Source organism: Rhinichthys klamathensis, unplaced genomic scaffold (genome assembly GCF_029890125.1).
Source record: "Rhinichthys klamathensis goyatoka isolate OS25496 unplaced genomic scaffold, OSU_Roscu_1.1 h1tg000783l_1, whole genome shotgun sequence".
NCBI lineage: Eukaryota > Metazoa > Chordata > Actinopteri > Cypriniformes > Leuciscidae > Rhinichthys > Rhinichthys klamathensis.
Window position 1 is genome coordinate 311593 of NW_026607180.1, and position 25423 is coordinate 337015.

Below are 25423 nucleotides of genomic sequence, written 5' to 3' on the forward strand. Positions count from 1 at the left end.
AAAACGTCACAGAGAAAAGATGAGGTATTGTTCCATATTGATCTGGCCTTAATGTAACATATTACACTGTCTGAACTAAGAGCTTAAAGTCATAGAATTGCTGCAGAGGGGAGTACTGATCCTTTTAACCTGATTACTACATAAAGCAAATCATAAAAACAAACTTTAGGAATGTACAATAAATCCAACAACAGATTTTTTTACGCATTCACTGCCTTGTATGTAAACCACAAACACACACACACACATACACACACACCTTTTATTTATCCATCAGCGGTGCCATACTTACAACAATCTGAAGTGTTATTTGATTCTGTCCAGTGTGCTATAAATTCAGCTGGAATGTTTTTTTGTTGGCTTGAGTTGAAGCCTCTGCAGCTGAATGTCTAATCTCTCTCTGAGCTGAAATTTGACTGTTATGATCACTATATCTGATTTTCTTATGATCACTAGTTTGGTTTCTGTTTTCTGTACACAAGAATCAACACAAAAGCCAAATTGTGAGAGTGTGATATATTGTGTCTAGGAAATGAGCGAAACACTGAATTCTCAATGTTCTGTAGAATGTGAAGTAATTTATTTATATCTATCTATCTATCTATCTATCTATCTATCTATCTATCTATCTATCTATCTATCTATCTATCTATCTATCTATCTATCTATCTATCTATCTCTGTCTATCTATCTATCTATCTATCTATCTATCTATCTATCTATCTATCTATCTCTGTCTATCTATCTATCTATCTATCTATCTATCTATCTATCTATCTATCTATCTATCTATCTATCTATCTATCTATCTATCTATCTATCTATCTATCTGTGTGTTGGTCATCAGGTAATACTCCTGAGGTTTTTTTTTTAGGCCTGCATCCCCTCAGATTCACCTTTAGTTTTTGATATCAAATACCAGAGTTATTGCAACAGGAGGTTTCTGTCATGCATTGATGTTATGCTTCGGTGCAGGACTTGCATGTGCCATCAGTGCCTAATACGCCTGTCATGTGACTGATCCACACACACTGAATACGCCTGTCATGTGACTGATCCACACACACTGAATACGCCTGTCATGTGACTGATCCACACACACTAGGTGTGTTCGACATCGGCTGCGGCTGGATGTAACCGATCGGCGAGAGTAGCCGCGTGCAGGCGGGGAGGAGCTGCAAACGGAGACGTGAAGTCGGACACATTCTGGTTCCCGTAGTGACCGCTCACGTGGTGTTTGCATACTTTACCACAGCCGAAGTGAAATAAATGCAATATTTGCCAAATACACAGATATGTCAGACACATTTTCATTCAATACTTTAATGCTTCATACAGCATCTGTTTGAACAAGAATAAAGTTCAAAATAAGCCTATATCAATGTAGTGGAGTGAACGTTTTTTAATCAGTTTTATACTGATAAACATGACTATAACATCGCGACTACATGAAAAGACTGTTTACTGTTATACAAAACTGATTTGTGAGCTTTAGTAGAACAAGGTGTGAGAATAAACACGAAACGCACGTGATCGTTGTCATGCGGTGAATCCGGCCAATCGTGGAACAGCTGTGTCGTCATCAGAGCTCGTGCAGCCCAGAGCAGCTGCTCTTGAGAAGCTGCGCTGGCTGAGTCCTCCGGCTACTCTCGAAACACTCTCGCGGTACTTCGATGGCATACGTCACAGTCACGTGGCGTCGGCGCTGCATCAAGTCGGACAAAATTTCTAACCGGCATGCACTGTTTCAAGTCAGCCGCCGATCGGTCTGCGCAGAGCTGCATGAAGTCGAACAAGCCTACACTGAATACGCCTGTCATGTGACTGATCCACACACACTGAATACGCCTGTAATGTGACTGATTCACACACACTGAATACGCCTGTCATGTGACTGATCCACACACACTGAATACGCCTGTCATGTGACTGATCCACACACACTGAATACGCCTGTAATGTGACTGATTCACACACACTGAATACGCCTGTCATGTGACTGATCCACACACACTGAATACGCCTGTCATGTGACTGATCCACACACACTGAATACGCCTGTCATGTGACTGATCCACACACACTGAATACGCCTGTCATGTGACTGATCCACACACACTGAATATGCCTGTCATGTGACTGATCCACACACACTGAATACGCCTGTCATGTGACTGATCCACACACACTGAATACGCCTGTCATGTGACTGATCCACACACACTGAATACGCCTGTCATGTGACTGATCCACACACACTGAATATGCCTGTCATGTGACTGATCCACACACACTGAATACGCCTGTCATGTGACTGATCCACACACACTGAATACGCCTGTCATGTGACTGATCCACACACACTGAATACGCCTGTCATGTGACTGATCCACACACACTGAATACGCCTGTCATGTGACTGATCCACACACACTAGGCTTGTTCGACTTCATGCAGCTCGGCGCGGACCGATCGGCGGCAGACTTGAAGCAGTGCATGCCGGTTAGAAATGTTGTCCGACTTGATACAGCGCCGACGCCACGTGACTGTGACGTATGGCATCAAAGTACCGCGAGAGCGATTCGAGAGCAGCCGGAGAACTCAGCCAGCGCAGCTTCTGAAGAGCGGCTGCTCGGGGCTGCACGAGCTCTGATGACGACACAGCTGTTCCACGATTGGCCGGATTCAACGCATGACAACGATCACGTGCGTTTCGTGTTTATTCTCACACCTTTAGTTCCACTAAAGCTCACAAATCTTTTTTTTTTTAATTACAGTAAACACTCTTTTCATGTAGTCGCGATTTATTGTGTTATGTTTATCAAAATAAAACTGATTAAAAAACGTTGATTCCACTTCATTGATAGTAGGCCTAGCTGTAGGCTTATGTTGAACTTTATTCTTGTTCAAACAAACGCTGTATGAAGCAGTACATAAAGTATTGAATGAAAATGTCTCTGAAACATCTGTGTATTTGGCAAATATTGCATTTATTTCACTTCAGCTGTGCTAAAGTATACAAACACCACGTGAGCGGTCACTACGGGAACCAGAAAGTGTCCGACTTCACGTCTCCGTTTGCAGCTCCTCCCCGCCTGCACGCGGCTACTCTCGCCGATCGCTTACATCCAGCCGCAGCCGATGTCGAACACACCTATCGAATACGCCTGTCATGTGACTGATCCACACACTGAATACGCCTGTCATGTGACTGATCCACACACACTGAATTCGCCTGTCATGTGACTGATCCACACACTGAATTCGCCTGTCATGTGACTGATCCACACACTGAATACGCCTGTCATGTGACTGATCCACACACTGAATACGCCTGTCATGTGACTGATCCACACACTGAATACGCCTGTCATGTGACTGATCCACACACTGAATACGCCTGTCATGTGACTGATCCACACACTGAATACGCCTGTCATGTGACTGATCCACACACTGAATACGCCTGTCATGTGACTGATCCACACACTGAATTCGCCTGTCATGTGACTGATCCACACACTGAATACGCCTGTCATGTGACTGATCCACACACTGAATACGCCTGTCATGTGACTGATCCACACACTGAATACGCCTGTCATGTGACTGATCCACACACTGAATACGCCTGTCATGTGACTGATTCACACACACTGAATACGCCTGTAATGTGACTGATCCACACACACTGAATACGCCTGTAATGTGACTGATCCACACACACTGAATACGTCTGTCATGTGACTGATCCACACACACTGAATACGTCTGTCATGTGACTGATCCACACACACTGAATACGCTTGTCATGTGACTGATTCACACACACTGAATACGCCTGTCATGTGACTGATCCACACACACTGAATACGCCTGTCATGTGACTGATTCACACACACTGAATACGCCTGTCATGTGACTGATCCACACACACTGAATACGCCTGTCATGTGACTGATCCACACACACTGAATACGCCTGTCATGTGACTGATCCACACACACTGAATACGTCTGTCATGTGACTGATCCACACACACTGAATACGCCTGTCATGTGACTGATCCACACACACTGAATACGCCTGTCATGTGACTGATCCACACACACTGAATACGCCTGTCATGTGACTGATCCACACACACTGAATACGCCTGTCATGTGACGTCATGTGACTGATCCACACACACTGAATACGCCTGTCATGTGACTGATCCACACACACTGAATACGCCTGTCATGTGACTGATCCACACACACTGAATACGCCTGTCATGTGACTGATCCACACACACTGAATACGCCTGTCATGTGACTGATCCACACACACTGAATACGCCTGTCATGTGACTGATCCACACACACTGAATACGCCTGTCATGTGACTGATCCACACACACTGAATACGCCTGTCATGTGACTGATCCACACACACTGAATACGCCTGTCATGTGACTGATCCACACACACTGAATACGCCTGTCATGTGACTGATCCACACACACTGAATACGCCTTTCATGTGACTGATCCACACACACTGAATACACCTGTCATGTGACTGATCCACACACACTGAATACGCCTGTCATGTGACTGATTCACACACACTGAATACGCCTGTCATGTGACTGATCCACACACACTGAATACGCCTGTCATGTGACTGATCCACACACACTGAATACGCCTGTCATGTGACTGATCCACACACACTGAATACGCCTGTCATGTGACTGATCCACACACACTAGGTGTGTTCGACATCGGCTGCGGCTGGATGTAAGCGATCGGCGAGAGTAGCCGCGTGCAGGCGGGGAGGAGCTGCAAACGGAGACGTGAAGTCGGACACTTTCTGGTTCCCGTAGTGACCGCTCACGTGGTGTTTGTATACTTTACCACAGCTGAAGTGAAATAAATGCAATATTTGCCAAATACACAGATGTTTCAGAGACATTTTCATTCAATACTTTATGTACTGCTTCATACAGCGTTGGTTTGAACAAGAATAAAGTTCAACATAAGCCTACAGCTAGGCCTACTATCAATGAAGTGGAATCAACGTTTTTTAATCAGTTTTATTTTGATAAACATAACACAATAAATCGCGACTACATGAAAAGAGTGTTTACTGTAATTAAAAAAAACTGATTTGTGAGCTTTAGTGGAACTAAAGGTGTGAGAATAAACACGAAACGCACGTGATCGTTGTCATGCGGTGAATCCGGCCAATCGTGGAACAGCTGTGTCGTCATCAGAGCTCGTGCAGCCCAGAGCAGCCGCTCTTCAGAAGCTGCGCTGGCTGAGTTCTCCGGCTACTCTCGAATCGCTCTCGCGGTACTTTGATGGCATACGTCACAGTCACGTGGCGTCGGCGCTGTATCAAGTCGGACAACATTTCTAACCGGCATGCACTGCTTCAAGTCTGCCGCCGATCGGTCTGCGCAGAGCTGCATGAAGTCGAACAAGCCTATTGAATACGCCTGTCATGTGACTGATTCACACACACTGAATACGCCTGTCATGTGACTGATCCACACACACTGAATACGCCTGTCATGTGACTGATCCACACACACTGAATACGCCTGTCATGTGACTGATCCACACACACTGAATACGCCTGTCATGTGACTGATCCACACACACTGAATACGCCTGTAATGTGACTGATCCACACACACTGAATACGCCTGTCATGTGACTGATCCACACACACTGAATACGCCTGTCATGTGACTGATTCACACACACTGAATACGCCTGTCATGTGACTGATCCACACACACTGAATACGCCTGTCATGTGACTGATCCACACACACTGAATACGCCTGTCATGTGACTGATCCACACACACTGAATACGCCTGTCATGTGACTGATCCACACACACTGAATACGCCTGTCATGTGACTGATCCACACACACTGAATACGCCTGTCATGTGACTGATCCACACACACTGAATACGCCTGTCATGTGACTGATCCACACACACTGAATACGCCTGTCATGTGACTGATTCACACACACTGAATACGCCTGTCATGTGACTCATCCACACACACTGAATACGCCTGTCATGTGACTGATCCACACACACTGAATACGCCTGTCATGTGACTGATCCACACACACTGAATACGCCTGTAATGTGACTGATCCACACACACTGAATACGCCTGTCATGTGACTGATCCACACACACTGAATACGCCTGTCATGTGACTGATCCACACACACTGAATACGCCTGTCATGTGACTGATCCACACACACTGAATACGCCTGTCATGTGACTGATCCACACACACTGAATACGCCTGTCATGTGACTGATCCACACACACTGAATACGCCTGTCATGTGACTGATTCACACACACTGAATACGCCTGTCATGTGACTGATCCACACACACTGAATACGCCTGTCATGTGACTGATCCACACACACTGAATACGCCTGTCATGTGACTGATCCACACACACTGAATACGCCTGTCATGTGACTGATCCACACACACTGAATACGCCTGTCATGTGACTGATCCACACACACTGAATACGCCTGTCATGTGACTGATCCACACACACTGAATACGCCTGTCATGTGACTGATCCACACACACTGAATACGCCTGTCATGTGACTGATTCACACACACTGAATACGCCTGTCATGTGACTCATCCACACACACTGAATACGCCTGTCATGTGACTGATCCACACACACTGAATACGCCTGTCATGTGACTGATCCACACACACTGAATACGCCTGTAATGTGACTGATCCACACACACTGAATACGCCTGTCATGTGACTGATCCACACACACTGAATACGCCTGTCATGTGACTGATCCACACACACTGAATACGCCTGTCATGTGACTGATCCACACACACTGAATACGCCTGTCATGTGACTGATCCACACACACTGAATACGCCTGTAATGTGACTGATCCACACACACTGAATACGCCTGTCATGTGACTGATCCACACACACTGAATACGCCTGTAATGTGACTGATCCACACACACTGAATACGCCTGTCATGTGACTGATCCACACACACTGAATACGCCTGTCATGTGACTGATCCACACACACTGAATACGCCTGTCATGTGACTGATTCACACACACTGAATACGCCTGTCATGTGACTCATCCACACACACTGAATACGCCTGTCATGTGACTGATCCACACACACTGAATACGCCTGTCATGTGACTGATCCACACACACTGAATACGCCTGTCATGTGACTGATTCACACACACTGAATACGCCTGTCATGTGACTGATCCACACACACTGAATACGCCTGTCATGTGACTGATCCACACACACTGAATACGCCTGTCATGTGACTGATCCACACACACTAGGCTTGTTCGACTTCATGCAGCTCTGCGCAGACCGATCGGCGGCAGACTTGAAGCAGTGCATGCCGGTTAGAAATGTTGTCCGACTTGATACAGCGCCGACGCCACGTGACTGTGACGTATGCCATCAAAGTACCGCGAGAGCGATTCGAGAGTAGCCGGAGAACTCAGCCAGCGCAGCTTCTGAAGAGCGGCTGCTCTGGGCTGCACGAGCTCTGATGACGACACAGCTGTTCCACGATTGGCCGGATTCACCGCATGACAACGATCACGTGCGTTTCGTGTTTATTCTCACACCTTTAGTTCCACTAAAGCTCACAAATCAGTTTTTTATAACAGTAAACACTCTTTTCATGTAGTCGTGAATGATGTTAGGCTATATTGTGTTATGTTTATCAAAATAAAAGTGATTAAAAAACGTCGACTGCACTTCATTGATAGTGGCTATTTTGAACTTTATTCTTGTTCAAACAGATGCAGTATGAAGCAGTACAGTCATAAAGTATTGAATGAAAATGTGTCTGAAACATCTGTGCATTTGGCAAATATTGAATTTATTTCACTTCAGCTGTGGTAAAGTATACGAACACCACGTGAGCGGTCACTACGGGAACCAGAAAGTGTCCGACTTCACGTCTCCGTTTGCAGCTCCTCCCCGCCTGCACGCGGCTACTCTCGCCGATCGCTTACATCCAGCCGCAGCCGATGTCGAACACACCTATCGAATACGCCTGTCATGTGACTGATCCACACACACTGAATACGCCTGTCATGTGACTGATCCACACACACTGAATACGCCTGTCATGTGACTGATCCACACACACTGAATACGCCTGTCATGTGACTGATTCACACACACTGAATACGCCTGTCATGTGACTGATTCACACACACTGAATACACCTGTCATGTGACTGATCCACACACACTGAATACGCCTGTCATGTGACTGATCCACACACACTGAATACGCCTGTCATGTGACTGATCCACACACACTGAATACGCCTGTCATGTGACTGATCCACACACACTGAATACGCCTGTACTGTGACTGATTCACACACACTGAATACGCCTGTAATGTGACTGATCCACACACACTGAATACGCCTGTCATGTGACTGATCCACACACACACTGAATACGCCTGTCATGTGACTGATCCACACACACTGAATACGCCTGTCATGTGACTGATCCACACACACTGAATACGCCTGTAATGTGACTGATCCACACACACTGAATACGCCTGTAATGTGACTGATCCACACACACTGAATCCGCTTGTCATGTGACTGATTCACACACACTGAATACGCCTGTCATGTGACTGATCCACACACACTGAATACGCCTGTCATGTGACTGATCCACACACACTGAATACGCCTGTAATGTGACTGATCCACACACACTGAATACGCCTGTCATGTGACTGATCCACACACACACTAGGTGTGTTCGACATCGGCTGCGGCTGGATGTAACTGATCGGCGAGAGTAGCCGCGTGCAGGCGGGGAGGAGCTGCAAACGGAGATGTGAAGTCGGACACTTTCTGGTTCCCGTAGTGACTGCTCACGTGGTGTTTGTATACTTTAGCACAGCTGAAGTGAAATAAATGCAATATTTGCCAAATACACAGATGTTTCAGAGACATTTTCATTCAATACTTTATGTACTGCTTCATACAGCGTTTGTTTGAACAAGAATAAAGTTCAACATAAGCCTACAGCTACTATCAATGAAGTGGAATCAACGTTTTTTAATCAGTTTTATTTTGATAAACATAACACAATACATCGCGACTACATGAAAAGAGTGTTTACTGTTATAAAAAAAACTGATTTGTGAGCTTTAGTGGAACTAAAGGTGTGAGAATAAACCGAATAAACACGAAACGCACGTGATCGTTGTCATGCGGTGAATCCGGCCAATCGTGGAACAGCTGTGTCGTCATCAGAGCTCGTGCAGCCCCGAGCAGCCGCTCTTCAGAAGCTGCGCTGGCTGAGTTCTCCGGCTACTCTCGAATCGCTCTCGCGGTACTTTGATGGCATACGTCACAGTCACGTGGCGTCGGCGCTGTATCAAGTCGGACAAAATTTCTAACCGGCATGCACTGCTTCAAGTCTGCCGCCGATCGGTCTGCGCAGAGCTGCATGAAGTCGAACAAGCCTACTGAATACGCTTGTCATGTGACTGATTCACACACACTGAATACGCCCGTAATGTGACTGATTCACACACACTGAATACGCCTGTCATGTGACTGATCCACACACACTGAATACGCCTGTCATGTGACTGATTCACACACACTGAATACGCCTGTAATGTGACTGATTCACACACACTGAATACGCTTGTCATGTGACTGATCCACACACACTGAATACGCCTGTAATGTGACTGATCCACACACACTGAATACGCCTGTCATGTGACTGATCCACACACACTGAATACGCCTGTAATGTGACTGATCCACACACACTGAATACGCCTGTCATGTGACTGATCCACACACACACTGAATACGCTTGTCATGTGACTGATTCACACACACTGAATACGCCCGTAATGTGACTGATTCACACACACTGAATACGCCTGTCATGTGACTGATCCACACACACTGAATACGCCTGTCATGTGACTGATTCACACACACTGAATACGCTTGTCATGTGACTGATCCACACACACTGAATACGCCTGTAATGTGACTGATCCACACACACTGAATACGCCTGTAATGTGACTGATCCACACACACTGAATACGCCTGTAATGTGACTGATCCACACACACTGAATACGCCTGTAATGTGACTGATCCACACACACTGAATACGCCTGTCATGTGACTGATTCACACACACTGAATACGCCTGTCATGTGACTGATTCACACACACTGAATACGCCTGTCATGTGACTGATCCACACACACTGAATACGCCTGTCATGTGACTGATCCACACACACTGAATATGCCTGTCATGTGACTGATCCACACACACTGAATATGCCTGTCATGTGACTGATCCACACACACTGAATACGCCTGTCATGTGACTGATCCACACACACTGAATACGCCTATCATGTGACTGATCCACACACACTGAATACGCCTATCATGTGTCTGCTCCACACACACTGAATACGCCTGTCATGTGACTGATCCACACACACTGAATACGCCTGTCATGTGACTGATCCACACACACTGAATACGCCTGTCATGTGACTGATCCACACACACTAGGCTTGTTCGACTTCATGCAGCTCTGCGCAGACCGATCGGCGGCAGACTTGAAGCAGTGCATGCCGGTTAGAAATGTTGTCCGACTTGATACAGCGCCGACGCCACGTGACTGTGACGTATGCCATCAAAGTACCGCGAGAGCGATTCGAGAGTAGCCGGAGAACTCAGCCAGCGCAGCTTCTGAAGAGCAGCTGCTCTGGGCTGCACGAGCTGTGATGACGACACAGCTGTTCCACGATTGGCCGGATTCACCGCATGACAACGATCACGTGCGTTTCGTGTTTATTCTCACACCTTTAGTTCCACTAAAGCTCACAAATCAGTTTTTTTTAATTACAGTAAACACTCTTTTCATGTAGTCGCGATTTATTGTGTTATGTTTATCAAAATAAAACTGATTAAAAAACGTTGATTCCACTTCATTGATAGTAGGCCTAGCTGTAGGCTTATGTTGAACTTTATTCTTGTTCAAACCAACGCTGTATGAAGCAGTACATAAAGTATTGAATGAAAATGTCTCTGAAACATCTGTGTATTTGGCAAATATTGCATTTATTTCACTTCAGCTGTGGTAAAGTATACAAACACCACGTGAGCGGTCACTACGGGAACCAGAAAGTGTCCGACTTCACGTCTCCGTTTGCAGCTCCTCCCCGCCTGCACGCGGCTACTCTCGCCGATCGCTTACATCCAGCCGCAGCCGATGTCGAACACACCTACTGAATACGCCTGTCATGTGACTGATCCACACACACTGAATACGCCTGTCATGTGACTGATTCACACACACTGAATACGCCTGTCATGTGACTGATCCACACACACTGAATACGCCTGTCATGTGACTGATCCACACACACTGAATACGCCTGTCATGTGACTGATCCACACACACTGAATACGCCTGTCATGTGACTGATTCACACACACTGAATACGCCTGTCATGTGACTGATCCACACACACTGAATACGCCTGTCATGTGACTGATTCACACACACTGAATACGCCTGTCATGTGACTGATCCACACACACTGAATACGCCTGTCATGTGACTGATTCACACACACTGAATACGCCTGTCATGTGACTGATCCACACACACTGAATACGCCTGTCATGTGACTGATCCACACACACTGAATACGCCTGTCATGTGACTGATTCACACACACTGAATACGCCTGTCATGTGACTGATTCACACACACTGAATACGCCTGTAATGTGACTGATCCACACACACTGAATACGCCTGTAATGTGACTGATTCACACACACTGAATACGCCTGTAATGTGACTGATCCACACACACTGAATACGCCTGTCATGTGACTGATCCACACACACTGAATACGCCTGTCATGTGACTGATCCACACACACTGAATACGCCTGTAATGTGACTGATCCACACACACTGAATACGCCTGTCATGTGACTGATCCACACACACTGAATACGCCTGTCATGTTACTGATCCACACACACTGAATACGCCTGTCATGTGACTGATTCACACACACTGAATACGCCTGTCATGTGACTGATTCACACACACTGAATACGCCTGTAATGTGACTGATCCACACACACTGAATACGCCTGTAATGTGACTGATTCACACACACTGAATACGCCTGTAATGTGACTGATCCACACACACTGAATACGCCTGTCATGTGACTGATCCACACACACTGAATACGCCTGTAATGTGACTGATCCACACACACTGAATACGCCTGTAATGTGACTGATTCACACACACTGAATACGCCTGTCATGTGACTGATCCACACACACTGAATACGCCTGTCATGTGACTGATCCACACACACTGAATACGCCTGTCATGTGACTGATTCACACACACTGAATACGCCTGTCATGTGACTGATTCACACACACTGAATACGCCTGTAATGTGACTGATCCACACACACTGAATACGCCTGTAATGTGACTGATTCACACACACTGAATACGCCTGTAATGTGACTGATCCACACACACTGAATACGCCTGTCATGTGACTGATCCACACACACTGAATACGCCTGTCATGTGACTGATCCACACACACTGAATACGCCTGTAATGTGACTGATCCACACACACTGAATACGCCTGTCATGTGACTGATCCACACACACTGAATACGCCTGTCATGTGACTGATCCACACACACTGAATACGCCTGTCATGTGACTGATTCACACACACTGAATACGCCTGTCATGTGACTGATTCACACACACTGAATACGCCTGTAATGTGACTGATCCACACACACTGAATACGCCTGTAATGTGACTGATTCACACACACTGAATACGCCTGTAATGTGACTGATCCACACACACTGAATACGCCTGTAATGTGACTGATCCACACACACTGTCACTCCAACCTAACCTGGAAGTTTAATCTATGAGTCCCGTTCTGACAGGGTCCTCAGGCGAGGAGCATTCAGCTTCCGAATCCTTCAGGAGATCTCCTGGGCCCTGAGACATCAGCTTCTGCCTCCATGTTTCATTTTAGTGACTGTGTGTTTCTCTCTTGCTCCCGCTCTCATTTGTCATGTTCTTGTGCTTCGGAAAGCTCTTGCTTATTTTCATTGGCAGTTTTCAAGATTTGACACACATTCAGTGGCGCACTGCATCTTGGGAGTAAAAGCACACAATTCTGTGCCTTAAAATATTGAGAAAACAGGCAAAAGCTTATCATCTTCTTAACTCACAGGAGTTTTGTAATAATCTCATTCTGTAAAGGAGTTTCTTTAGTTGGTGTCTAAAGAACAGCCCAATTCACCTCTCCTTGTTCTAACGTGATGTTTTCCATTTAGAACAAAGGCTTAGACATTTTTTTAAACTAGCAATGGCAGATACTGAATCTGTGAAGTAGTTTCCACACACACAAGAGATTTTTGCTACAGCCCTTGTGTGTCAAATAATTGCAGTCTTTGAGAGCAGAAGAGACTTGCTTTACAAACATTTTAAATAATCATACCGATCCCAAACTTTTGAATGGTAGTTCTTGGCAATTTTGAAATGTATTTTTATATGTATTCTTCTAAGAAAGTAATCATAAGCTTTTGAAGATGAGCAAAGATTAGTTAAATGAACGTACCGAGAGGAGACATTTCGGGCACTCGTGAGGCGTACGGCCCGTCCAGGAACTTGGGCTCGTTGTCATTGATGTCCTGGACCTTCACGAGGAACTGAGACTCGTCCTCTAGCGGACGGCTAGTTTGGCGGTCGACCGCTTGCGCACGCAGCGTGTAATAACCCTGTTCCTCTCGGTCCAGGCGTTTGGTAGCATGGATGTCTCCTGTATTCTCATCGATAGTGAAGACTGAAGACGCTCCCTCCCCTGTCAACACGTACCTGACATTTCCATCACCCTTATCCACATCTGAATGCAGCTGTGAAAAAACACACACAACACAGACTTATAGACAACCAGAACACACACTACAGCTGTTTCACGAGTTCACATCTACATATAATTATTATGCGTACTTGGCGTGCTGTCCGGGTGGAGGGCTCCGAGCTCGGAAATTCTGCCCGAACCCAGAGTACTCCCCCCGTTGGTAAGAGTAGATGGAACTAAAGTGAGGAGATGGGGTGGAGGTGGGATGCTAATAAACTGTCAAGGAACAAAGGTGGGTTCCGCTGTTATTTATCTTGTCCTGAGTTGATTACTGATTGATCTCCACTTGTGCTGATTGGGGTAATTATCTGCACCTGCTCCTCCCGAACCTTGTTAAAATAAAACATCATTTAATGCTCGGACATTTAGATGTGAATAAATGTATTACAGCTTTTAAACAAAACAGTACAATAAAATACAGTGAAGTTATAATAAACCTAAATTACTATTTCAGCACAACTTTTAAACTTTTTGAATTTCACTTTTGAAGTTTTCTTAGCATGTACACACCTGGAACTGCAGTCTAGCAATTTTGTGAATTTTTATCCATGTGCAAAAATAAAGTGCTCAGTGCATTTAAGAAGAATACTGACCGTCATGGGGAAATCTCAGAGTCAAAATAAGATTCACCGGTGTTTTGCCAGATGAGAAGTTTATTCTATGTATCATCTTTTTACTATTTTAATTCATTTTACTCTAATTCATTTTATAACTGTATCATTTATCTCCTTTAATTCATTTTACAACTGCTTTAATTCCCCCTTTTGTGTCTATTTTCTATGCAAAGCTCTATGAATTGCTATAGTGTGATTATTATAATTCCTTTCTATGTAAAGCTTTTGAATAACTGTTTGAATTTTCCTTGCTTTTATTTTGTGATTATTTCCTCTCTATGTAAAGCAATTTGAATTGCCATAGTGTATGAAATGTGCTATATAAATAAACTTGCCTTGCCTTGCCTAAAAGTAACAAACATTTCAGTCATGGAGGAACTTCCTCAGTGTTTTACAGCATTTATTTAAATCTTTGTGATCATGTCATTTGTTTTGAAAAAGTGTGCAAGATCCTCTACCTTTTCTTAATTTTGTAATAAGAGCCACCCTTTCTGCTGCCAGTTGGTGGTGCTATGACTGTGAAGAACAATATCCACATCCATGTGATCATCCATGACCAATCATACACCGCCTACAAGACATGTGACACTTCCACTTTCCTTTCTTTCCATAAATGTTTTGCCTTGCCATGGTAAAACCAGTTGAGATATCAAAAATCCATTTGCAGTTTTTATCATCTTGAATGTCTTGGCATAATGTTGACCAAGAATAGCATAAATCTCCTTGGAGGGGTGAATAAAAAAAATTCAAAGCCGGCAATTTTCCAAAAATCCACATTAAATCCAAATTGTCTGACTTTTTATTGGGCGGAGCGGAGGAAATGACCTTAATTTGGTAAAGTTGTCCAGCATGAGAGCAATACATGTACTGAATATACACTCACCTAAAGGATTATTAGGAACACCTGTTCAATTTCTCATAAATGCAATTATCTAACCAACCAATCACATGGCAGTTGCTTCAATGCATTTAGGGGTGTGGTCCTGGTCAAGACAATCTCCTGAACTCCAAACTGAATGTCAGAATGGGAAAGAAAGGTGATTTAAGCAATTTTGAGCGTGGCATGGTTGTTGGTGCCAGACGGGCCGGTCTGAGTATTTCACAATCTGCTCAGTTACTGGGATTTTCACGCACAACCATTTCTAGGGTTTACAAAGAATGGTGTGAAAAGGGAAAAACATCCAGTATGCGGCAGTCCTGTGGGCGAAAATGCCTTGTTGATGCTAGAGGTCAGAGGAGAATGGGCCGACTGATTCAAGCTGATAGAAGAGCAACTTTGACTGAAATAACCACTCGTTACAACCGAGGTATGCAGCAAAGCATTTGTGAAGCCACAACACGCACAACCTTGAGGCGGATGGGCTACAACAGCAGAAGACCTCACCGGGTACCACTCATCTCCACTACAAATAGGAAAAAGAGGCTACAGTTTGCAAGAGCTCACCAAAATTGGACAGTTGAAGACTGGAAAAATGTTGCCTGGTCTGATGATTCTCGATTTCTGTTGAGACATTCAGATGGTAGAGTCAGAATTTGGCGTAAACAGAATGAGAACATGGAACCATCATGCCTTATTACCACTGTGCAGGCTGGTGGTGGTGGTGTAATGGTGTGGGGGATGTTTTCTTGGCACACTTTAGGCCCCTTAGTGCCAATTGGGCATCGTTTAAATGCCACGGCCTACCTGAGCATTGTTTCTGACCATGTCCATCCCTTTATGGCCACCATGTACCCATCCTCTGATGGCTACTTCCAGCAGGATAATGCACCATGTCACAAAGCTCCAATCATTTCAAATTGGTTTCTTGAACATGACAATGAGTTCACTGTACTAAAATGGCCCCCACAGTCACCAGATCTCAACCCAATAGAGCATCTTTGGGATGTGGTGGAACGGGAGCTTCGTGCCCTGGATGTGCATCCCACAAATCTCCATCAACTGCAAGATGCTATCCTATCAATATGGGCCAATATTTCTAAAGAATGCTTTCAGCACCTTGTTGAATCAATGCCACGTAGAATTAAGGCAGTTCTGAAGGCAAAAGGGGGTCAAACACAGTATTAGTTTGGTGTTCCTAATAATCCTTTAGGTGAGTGTATGTACCACTTAGTGTAAATTACCTCTGCCTCAACGCTAATTAGCTACGTATCACTTAATGCAAGTTGCAATAAGTTGTTCCAAAATAATACATAAAGTATTTTATTTTCATAATTATGCTTAAAGCTACAATATGTCATTTTTTTCGCCGCTAGGGTTCGCTAACCTCTAACAATAACAAAGGTGTAGATCGATGACGCAGTGATAAGCGGAATCATGGAACTTGCCGTCATGCTGATGGATCTAATAATGTTTATGGATGAGTGAAAACATTCATGTTTTTTAACATGACTGCGGTGTGAAGCAGAGCACGATTGCTAATGAGAGACAGATATCAGCGCCACACGCAAGTCCCGCGGATATAAAGGGATGAGGACATTTCATTCTTCCGAACTACCCGCAAGTGCTGTATTAATACTCACACAGGTCAGTTTATTTGACGAATTAAACTTGTGAGGTAACGCAGAGCTGCTTCACTTGGTCTAACGTTACACTATCACACTAAACTGCATTTGAGTGTGTTATAATGTTGTGTTAATGTTGAGTGTGTTATAAAATTATAATGTTATTCTATGTGTTAGTTTGTTGGCTATATGAGACTAGCAGTAAGCTAGATCAACATTAGAATAACATACTGATCATATTCTAACATTTCATCATGTTGAGCTATATAACATTGATTCGTTTTATGTACATTTGCTCACCTGTCTAATAAAGTACATACAAGATACAAGAGCGGCGTCTCTGTCAAGTCCAAGTTTGTCGTGAAGCTCTTGGCATCTCAAAAACGCCACGCTGATATTGATCCTCGTTTTAGTTCTCCTTTTGTCCTAAAGTCTGCTTGCCATGATCCATAATGTTTGAACGAAACAACAACAGTGTGCCGTTTACATTACGCAGTTGTCCACATCTGTTGCCATGGTTACTATGGCAGTACGAGCGGACACCGGGGAGAACGCGGATATTACATCATTGACAGGCAACAAGTCAAGTCAAGTCAAGTCAAATATATTTATAAAGCGCTTTTCACAATACAGATTGTATCAAAGCTGCTTCACAGTATCAATCAAAACAACTTAACAGTGTTTGTTTATTACTGGAAAAAGACATCCAAGTTTGGTAGAGCTGATCAGTGGTATGATGGGTCATTTAATTTGAATATCCCCAACTGAGAAAGCCAAAGGCAACAGTGGCAAGGAACCGAAAAACTCCATCAAGTGACCCGATGGTGTCCTAAAACTCCATCAGATGACCCAATGGAGAAAAAAAAACCTTGGGAGAACCCAGGCTCAGTCGGGGCCAGTTCTCCTCTGGCGTTTATGAAGTAGAGGCCGAATTTACAGTAACTGTAAGATAAAAAAATTATATGAATGCCTGGCTAAATAGATGCGTCTTTAGTCTAGTTTTAAACTGGGAGAACGAGTCTGAGCAACGAACAATATCAGGAAGGCTATTCCAGAGCTTCGGAGCTAAATGTGAAAATGCTCTCCCTCCTTTGGTGGATCTGGATATCCTAGGAATGACCAGAAGCCTCGAATTTAGTGATCTTAAAGAACGCGATGGATTGTAGGGCGATAGAAGATCCGTTAAATAGACTGGAGCTAAACCATTTAGAGCTTTATAAGTCAAACGCAATACCTTGTAATTAATACGGAACTTTATAGGTAACCAATGAAGTGATGATAGAATCGGTGTGATATGATCATATTTTATTTTTTTATTATTTTTTATTATATATTTTATTGATTTTACACAAACAATAAACAAACAAGCCCAGCTATTACCAACATACAAAACAGAAAAAAAAAAAGAAAAAAAAAAGAATTCACACATAAATTGCACATCACATGTTACATCACATAATCTACATTATTGTTTACAACAAAACACATACATAAAAAAATAATAATAATAATAATAAAAAAAAAAAATAATAAAAAAAAAGAATTTATGGCTTATTGGTGAAAACAAAATGTGGTCTCCCATCCTGCAGCAAACCAGCAAGATCACCAGGAAGGTAGTCAAGAAAAGGTTGCCAAACATTATAAAACAAATTGGCATTGCCCCTTAATATGGCACTGAGGCGTTGCAAAGGAAAAACCTTAAATATTTCTCTGTACCACTGTGTGACCGAGGGAGGTTTTTCCTCAATCCACTGGAATAAAACACAACGCCTTGCTAGAAGTAAGAGTTTACCCATTAACAACAGTTGCCCTGCAGATAGAGAGAGCTGCTCTAAATGTAGATTCAGAAGGAACAAGACTGGTTCTGATTTAACTGTTTTGTGAAAAATTGAACTTAGCTCCTGAGAAATATTCCTCCAATACCTGAGTATTAAGGGACATTGCCAAATACAATGATAGTAGGTCCCTATTTCCTTCTTACACTTCCTACAGAGGGGAGAAACTTGAGGGTTGATCTTGTTTAGAAAATGAGGAGTGCGCTGCAATCTATGCAATATCCTGTACTGACTTTCTCGAAGTCTATTACACATAAACATTTTCTTAACAGATTTAAATGCATCTGACCAGATATGAATATCAAGATCAATCTCCAAATCCTTCTCCCATGACTCCCTGCTTTTGTTAACATTGGCGCAATTTAGAGAGTACAGTTTTCCATAAAAGAGTGAGATAAATTTTCTGTTATTGGAAGCAATTGAATTAAAAGTAAGGAGGAAGTCATCAATTGGACTCTCTATTGATTGGTCTGTTGAGAGTACAAGATCGGACTGTACAAAATGTCTAACCTGAAGAAAACCAAAAAAGTGGTTGTGTGGTATTTGGTATTTATTTTGAAGTTGTGAAAATGACATAAAATTACTGTTTTCAAATAAATTACCCACGAATCGTAGCCCCTTTGAGTACCAAAAATTGAAAATACTTTTCCCCACACCAGGAGGAAAAGCTTTATTTTGGGTTATAGGTTGTAATGCTAATGAAAAGCCTCTCCGACCAACATGTTTAGTGATATCACGCCAAGTCTTTAGAGTGTTAAGCATGATGGGATTATTTTTAACCTCTGCCATGACTTCACCTTTGTTAATTGAAATAAGACTGATGGGGGAAAAGGGGCGCAGCACCAGGCATCCACCAGGGTTCCCTCCTGGTGGAGAAAATGATTGAGCCAGCCTGATATTATGCGTGCATGACAGGCCCAGTTATAATACAAAAAATTGGGAAGGGCTTGACCCCCTCTGTTAATGGGTAATTGTAAAGTTTTCATCTTTAGTCTAGGTCTCTTTCCGTGCCATATGAAATTTGAGAGAGCTCTTTCTATACCTAAAGATGCCCTTCTAGTGATCCTAAGTGGTAACATTTGCATTGGATATAATATTCTGGGAAGCACGTTCATCTTTATCAGGCTGATCCTGCCCATCCATGACAGAGGGAGATCGAACCATCTTTCGAGATCACATTTAACTGCTGTCAAAGTTGGCTTAAAATTCAATTTATACAATTCTTCAATTTTAGCTGATACTCTGACGCCCAGGTAAACAAAGCCAGCACTCGACCATCTAAATGGAAAATTAACAAGGGTTGCACGATCTCCAAAGTCACCCAGTGGTAGGGCCTCTGATTTGTCATAGTTAATTTTGTACCCTGAGATTTGACCAAATTGACCTATAATTGCTACCAAAATGGGTATAGAGTTCTCTGGTTTGGTGATAAACAGTAATATGTCATCAGCATAAAGCGATATTTTGTGTTCAATGTCTCCTAAAGTTACACCGGACAGTCCATTGTGATTCCTAATAGTCTCAGCAAGTGGTTCGAGAGCAAGTGCAAATAAAAGCGGTGAGAGGGGACAACCCTGACGTGTACCTCTACTCAAGGGAAAAATGTCAGACACCGAGCCGTTTACCATAACCCGGGCGGCAGGAGACCTGTATAGAAGCTTAACCCACTGAATAAAATCCGAGCCCAGCCCAAATTTATCAAGAACATCAAAAAGGTACTCCCACTCCACCCGGTCAAACGCTTTTTCTGCGTCTAATGAGACCGCCAGGACCCTCTTCTTTGTACTATGCGAAAATTGTATTATGTTTAGGAGCCTTCGAACATTAGAGACAGAATATCTATTTTTGACAAATCCAGTCTGGTCTGGTCTAACTAGGACAGGTAGCATATCCTCCAGTCTTCTAGCCAGGAGTTTTGATAGTATTTTGCAATCAACACCAAGCAAACTTATTGGTCTATAAGACCTGCAGCAATCAGAAGGCTTATCTTTTTTTAAAATCAGAGAGATGTGGGCCAGATTTAAAGTTGGTGGAAGCGCGCCTCTTTCAAACGATTCAGTAAACATGTTAGTCAGGGGTCCAACCACCAGCTTAATCATCTTTTTATAAAATTCAGGCCCGAATCCATCCGGACCCGGGGCTTTCCCACTCTGAAGTGATTTAATGGTCTCTGTAACTTCTTGTGCTGTAATTGGTCTACATAAGTCATTTCTACAATCTTCAGTTAAAGTGGGAAGATGTATTATATCAAAAAATCTTTTCCTCTGCTCTGAAGTGTTTTGGCATTCGGAGGAATATAGTTCCTGATAAAAATCCTTAAAAATTTTGCACATGGTTTTGGTTTCGAAATGCTCTGTGCCTTTACTATTCCTAAGCGATGGTATAACATGAGGCCCTGTCTGGCCCTTGGCTAATCGAGCCAGGAGTCTCCCAGGTTTATTGCCAGATTCGAATAATCTATGCTTTGCAAAAAAGATGGCAGATTCTGCTTTTTGAGACAAAAGCTGGTCTAGGGCAGATCGGGCTGCTTCTATTTTTTTAAGTATAGATAATGAGGCTGTGGTCTTAAAGTCCCTATCCAGAACTATAATTTGTTGCTCAAGTTCTATTTGTTTTGCCATTATACTTTTTCTCTTTGCAGCAGTATAGGAAATTATGGCTCCCCTCAGGAAGGCCTTGCCTGTTTCCCATAGAGTAGACGCAGAGATCTCAGGTGACTCATTTGTTGAAATGAAAAGGTCCCATTGAGATTCCAAATATGTTAAAAATGCAGGGTCACTTAGAAGAGAAGTATTTAAACGCCAATGTCTAGATAGGGGGTTATAGTAAGGTGGCATGAGTACTATAGAGACCGATGAATGGTCTGAGAGGACACATGGATTAATAGAGCAGGCTATAGTCTTGTCCAGTGTTAACCTCGAGACAAAAAAATAATCAATTCTTGAAAAAGAATGATGAGGGCGAGAGAAAAATGTGAAGTCTTTATCTTGTGGGTTAATTACCCTCCATACATCAAATAAAACCAGATCTGAACAAAGCCCCTTTGTAGCTTGGGCCATTTTGGTGGTGGGTAGAGTTTTAGGTGGGCTGTGGTCCATTTCTGGGGCCAAAGCGCAGTTAAAATCTCCTCCAAGTATGACATTTGGAGGGCAAATTGAGGAAATATCAGCCAGTAATTTTGAATAAAACGAGCTGTCAAATGTATTGGGGGCATAGACGCTTCCTATGAGAACACGTTCTCCATACAGACACCCAGTAACAGCAACATACCTTCCTTCAGTATCTTGTATGACTTTATCAAGTGTAAATGTAAGATTTTTATGGATAAGTATTGCTACTCCTCTGCTCTTTGAGTTAAATGAAGAATAATAAATTTGACCAACCGAGTCCCGCTTTAACTTCAAGTGTTCCAGATCAGTGAGGTGGGTCTCTTGTAATAGCGCCACTTGTACCTTATCTTTTTTGAGCATGGAGAGAATTTTCCGCCGCTTCACCACATGATTGATACCTTTGACATTTAGTGTAATAATTTTTGTGTTACTCATGGCGTGGACTACTTATCGAGTAGCAAGTGATAGTGATCCATTTAGGGTAGATAAAACATAATGTAAGAAAAAAAAAAAGAAAAAAAAAAAGAAAGAAAAGAAAAAAAACATATTGCAGTTCACACTTATTAGACAGATACACTGTGCTGGGATAAACATGCCCATTTCCAACAAATGGGAGAACGTCAGAACTATGAGAAACAAGAAAAAAAAATATATATATATATAATATAAGCAAGAACAAAAAGCTACCCAATGGGTAGTGTTGTAAGAGCACATGCTGCTGAAAGGAGTAATCGCTTCTGGAAAACAAAACAGTTTCCATATCTCACTCCCACCCCCACAACATAAAGTTAGCAAGCACATTATTATTCTGATCAGTCAGATCGGCAAAAAGCTCCTGTAGCTACAATATTACCAGTAACATCAAATCCCTCGTTTCTTAATAGAGGACGAAACATAGTTGAGCCAACTCGGCTCTGAACCCATTTAGATTCTCATGCAAACTGTTTTAGTTTGCTGTAATAATAGTTTTAGAATATATAGTCTTCTGTATATATATAATAAAACTTACTCAGTCCTTAGCGAACCAGCAGATGAGAATCACAGACCGGAGTCATCTTCGGACTCTATTCCAGCGTATTGAGAAAGTTTTCTGCAGCTCTCCGTGTTTCAAATTTGTGTTCCGTACCGTTGTGGTTCACGGTGAGTGTAGCCGGGAATCGCATGCTGAAACGGATACCTTTGTCAATGAGGGCTTGACATACGCTATTGAAGGCGCGACGTCTCTCTCGAACCGCGGTAGACAGGTCTTGGTGAATAAAGATCTTCTTGCCTTCGTATTCCAGGTTCAGCTTCGCCCTCAGTGCTGCCATTATCCTGGGTTTGTCTCTGGAGTTGTGAAGCTTAATAATCACCGGACGTGGGCGCGCTCCCCGTGGTCCCAAGCTGCGGTGTGCCCGGTCAATCTTAATACGGCTTTTAGTACCGGGGCTACCCTCTAAGCCGAGTACAGTCGGGAGCCAAGATTCAAAGAACTGTATAGGACGTTTCCCCTCCGTGCCCTCTTCCAGATTGAGGACACGGATATTGTCCCGCCTGCTCCGGTTCTCCATATCATCCATGCTATCTGCCATTATCTTAATTTTCTTCTCTGCTTCGGCGACTTTTAGCTCCAGCCCGGCCACTGTGTCTTCCACGTCCGAAACTCGCTGCTCCGCCGCGGTGATGCGTTTGGACTGGCTCTCCAAAGTTGAGGAGATTTTTTCTAGAGTCTCTGAGAATTTAGAGAGCTTTTCGTCCATGGCATTAGTAAAACTTTGGGTTACCTCGCGGATCAGAGTCGTGGTGTCCACAATAGGCAGAGGCCCATCGTCATGTAATGGAGAGTCGCTAGCTAAGCTAGCATTAGCAGCTGAAGTATTTGTCAGCTTTCGTGACTGAATTTTCGTCTGTTTCGACATGGTTGATCACCAGCACAGTTAACTTGTTTGTTGCCACTTATGTAGTTGCTATTTTAAGCTAAGAGGGGTGTAGTAAGTTGCAGGAAGTCTAGTTAATGTTGTGTGGGAGCGGGAGCTCAGCGAAAACACGTCTTCAGCCAGTCATAGTCACGTGCCCTCATCCGATCATATTTTCTTGATCTAGTAAGAACTCTAGCGGCTGCATTTTGGACTAACTGTAGCTTGTTTATTGAAGATGCAGGACAACCAGATTTATAAAGCATTACAGTAATCTAGTCTAGAGGTCATGAATGCATGAACTAACTTTTCTGCATCAGAGACTGATAGCATATTACGTTGCTTAGCAATGTTTCTAAGGTGGAAAAAGGCTGTTTTTGTAACATATGAAATATGCTTTTCAAAAGACAGGTTGCAGTCTAATGTAACACCCAGGTCTTTTACTGTAGCGGATAAAGTAACAGGGCATCCTAATATGTTAAAGTCGTGCTGTGAAAGGTTTTGTGGACGGTTTTTAGAACCGATAAGTATTAACTCTGTCTTGTCTGGATTTAATAAAAGAAAATTACGCGTCATCCAATCTTTTATATCTTTAACACAATCTGTCAATTTGGATAATTTAGCGTATTCATCTGGCCGTGATGAAATATATATTTGAGTGTCATCGGCATAACAATGGAAACTAATTCCATGTTTCCTTAGAATATTACCAAGTGGCAGCATATATATTGAGAATAATAAAGGGCCTAACACAGATCCCTGCGGCACTCCATAGTTTGCCGAAGTTATGATCGATTTTTCTCCATTTAAGTAGACGAAATGGTAGCGTTCAGATAAGTATGACCTGAACCAGCTTAATGCTTGTCCTTGAACACCAGTGCAATTTTGTAGTCGATCTAAGAGTATTGTGTGATCTATAGTATCGAACGCAGCACTAAGATCAAGTAAAACTAGTACTGAGATACAGCCTTGGTCCGAAGCTAAAAGTAAATCATTTGTGATTCTAACAAGCGCAGTTTCAGTGCTATGATGTGGCCTGAATCCAGACTGAAACTTTTCATAGATGTCGTTTTCTTGCAAGAAAGAGCCGAGTTGAACGGACACAACTTTTTCTAATATTTTTGACATGAATGGAAGATTTGAGATGGGTCTGTAATTTGCTAGGTTATTTGGATCTAATTGTGGTTTCTTAATAAGAGGTTTTATAACTGCCAGCTTGAACGTTCTTGGAACATGACCTAATGATAAAGATGAGTTAACCCTCTGGGGTCTGAGGTGTTTTCGGGGTCCTTGAGATGTTTTGGCATGCTCTGACATTTGTGCTTTTTTCAGTTGCTTATAAACATATTAATGGCAC

General features: G+C 43.2%; 1 protein-coding gene across 2 annotated transcripts in view; it reads right to left on the minus strand.

The window, feature by feature from the left end:
• LOC130077869 (cadherin-7-like) overlaps positions 1-25423 on the minus strand; it is a 186261-nt gene that overhangs the window by 132116 nt on the left and 28722 nt on the right. For both annotated transcript variants that reach the window (XM_056243261.1, XM_056243262.1), the window contains exon 3: positions 13808-14102. In XM_056243261.1, coding sequence (XP_056099236.1) covers positions 13808-14102 — 295 coding nt within the window. The remainder of the gene's footprint in view (positions 1-13807; positions 14103-25423) is intronic.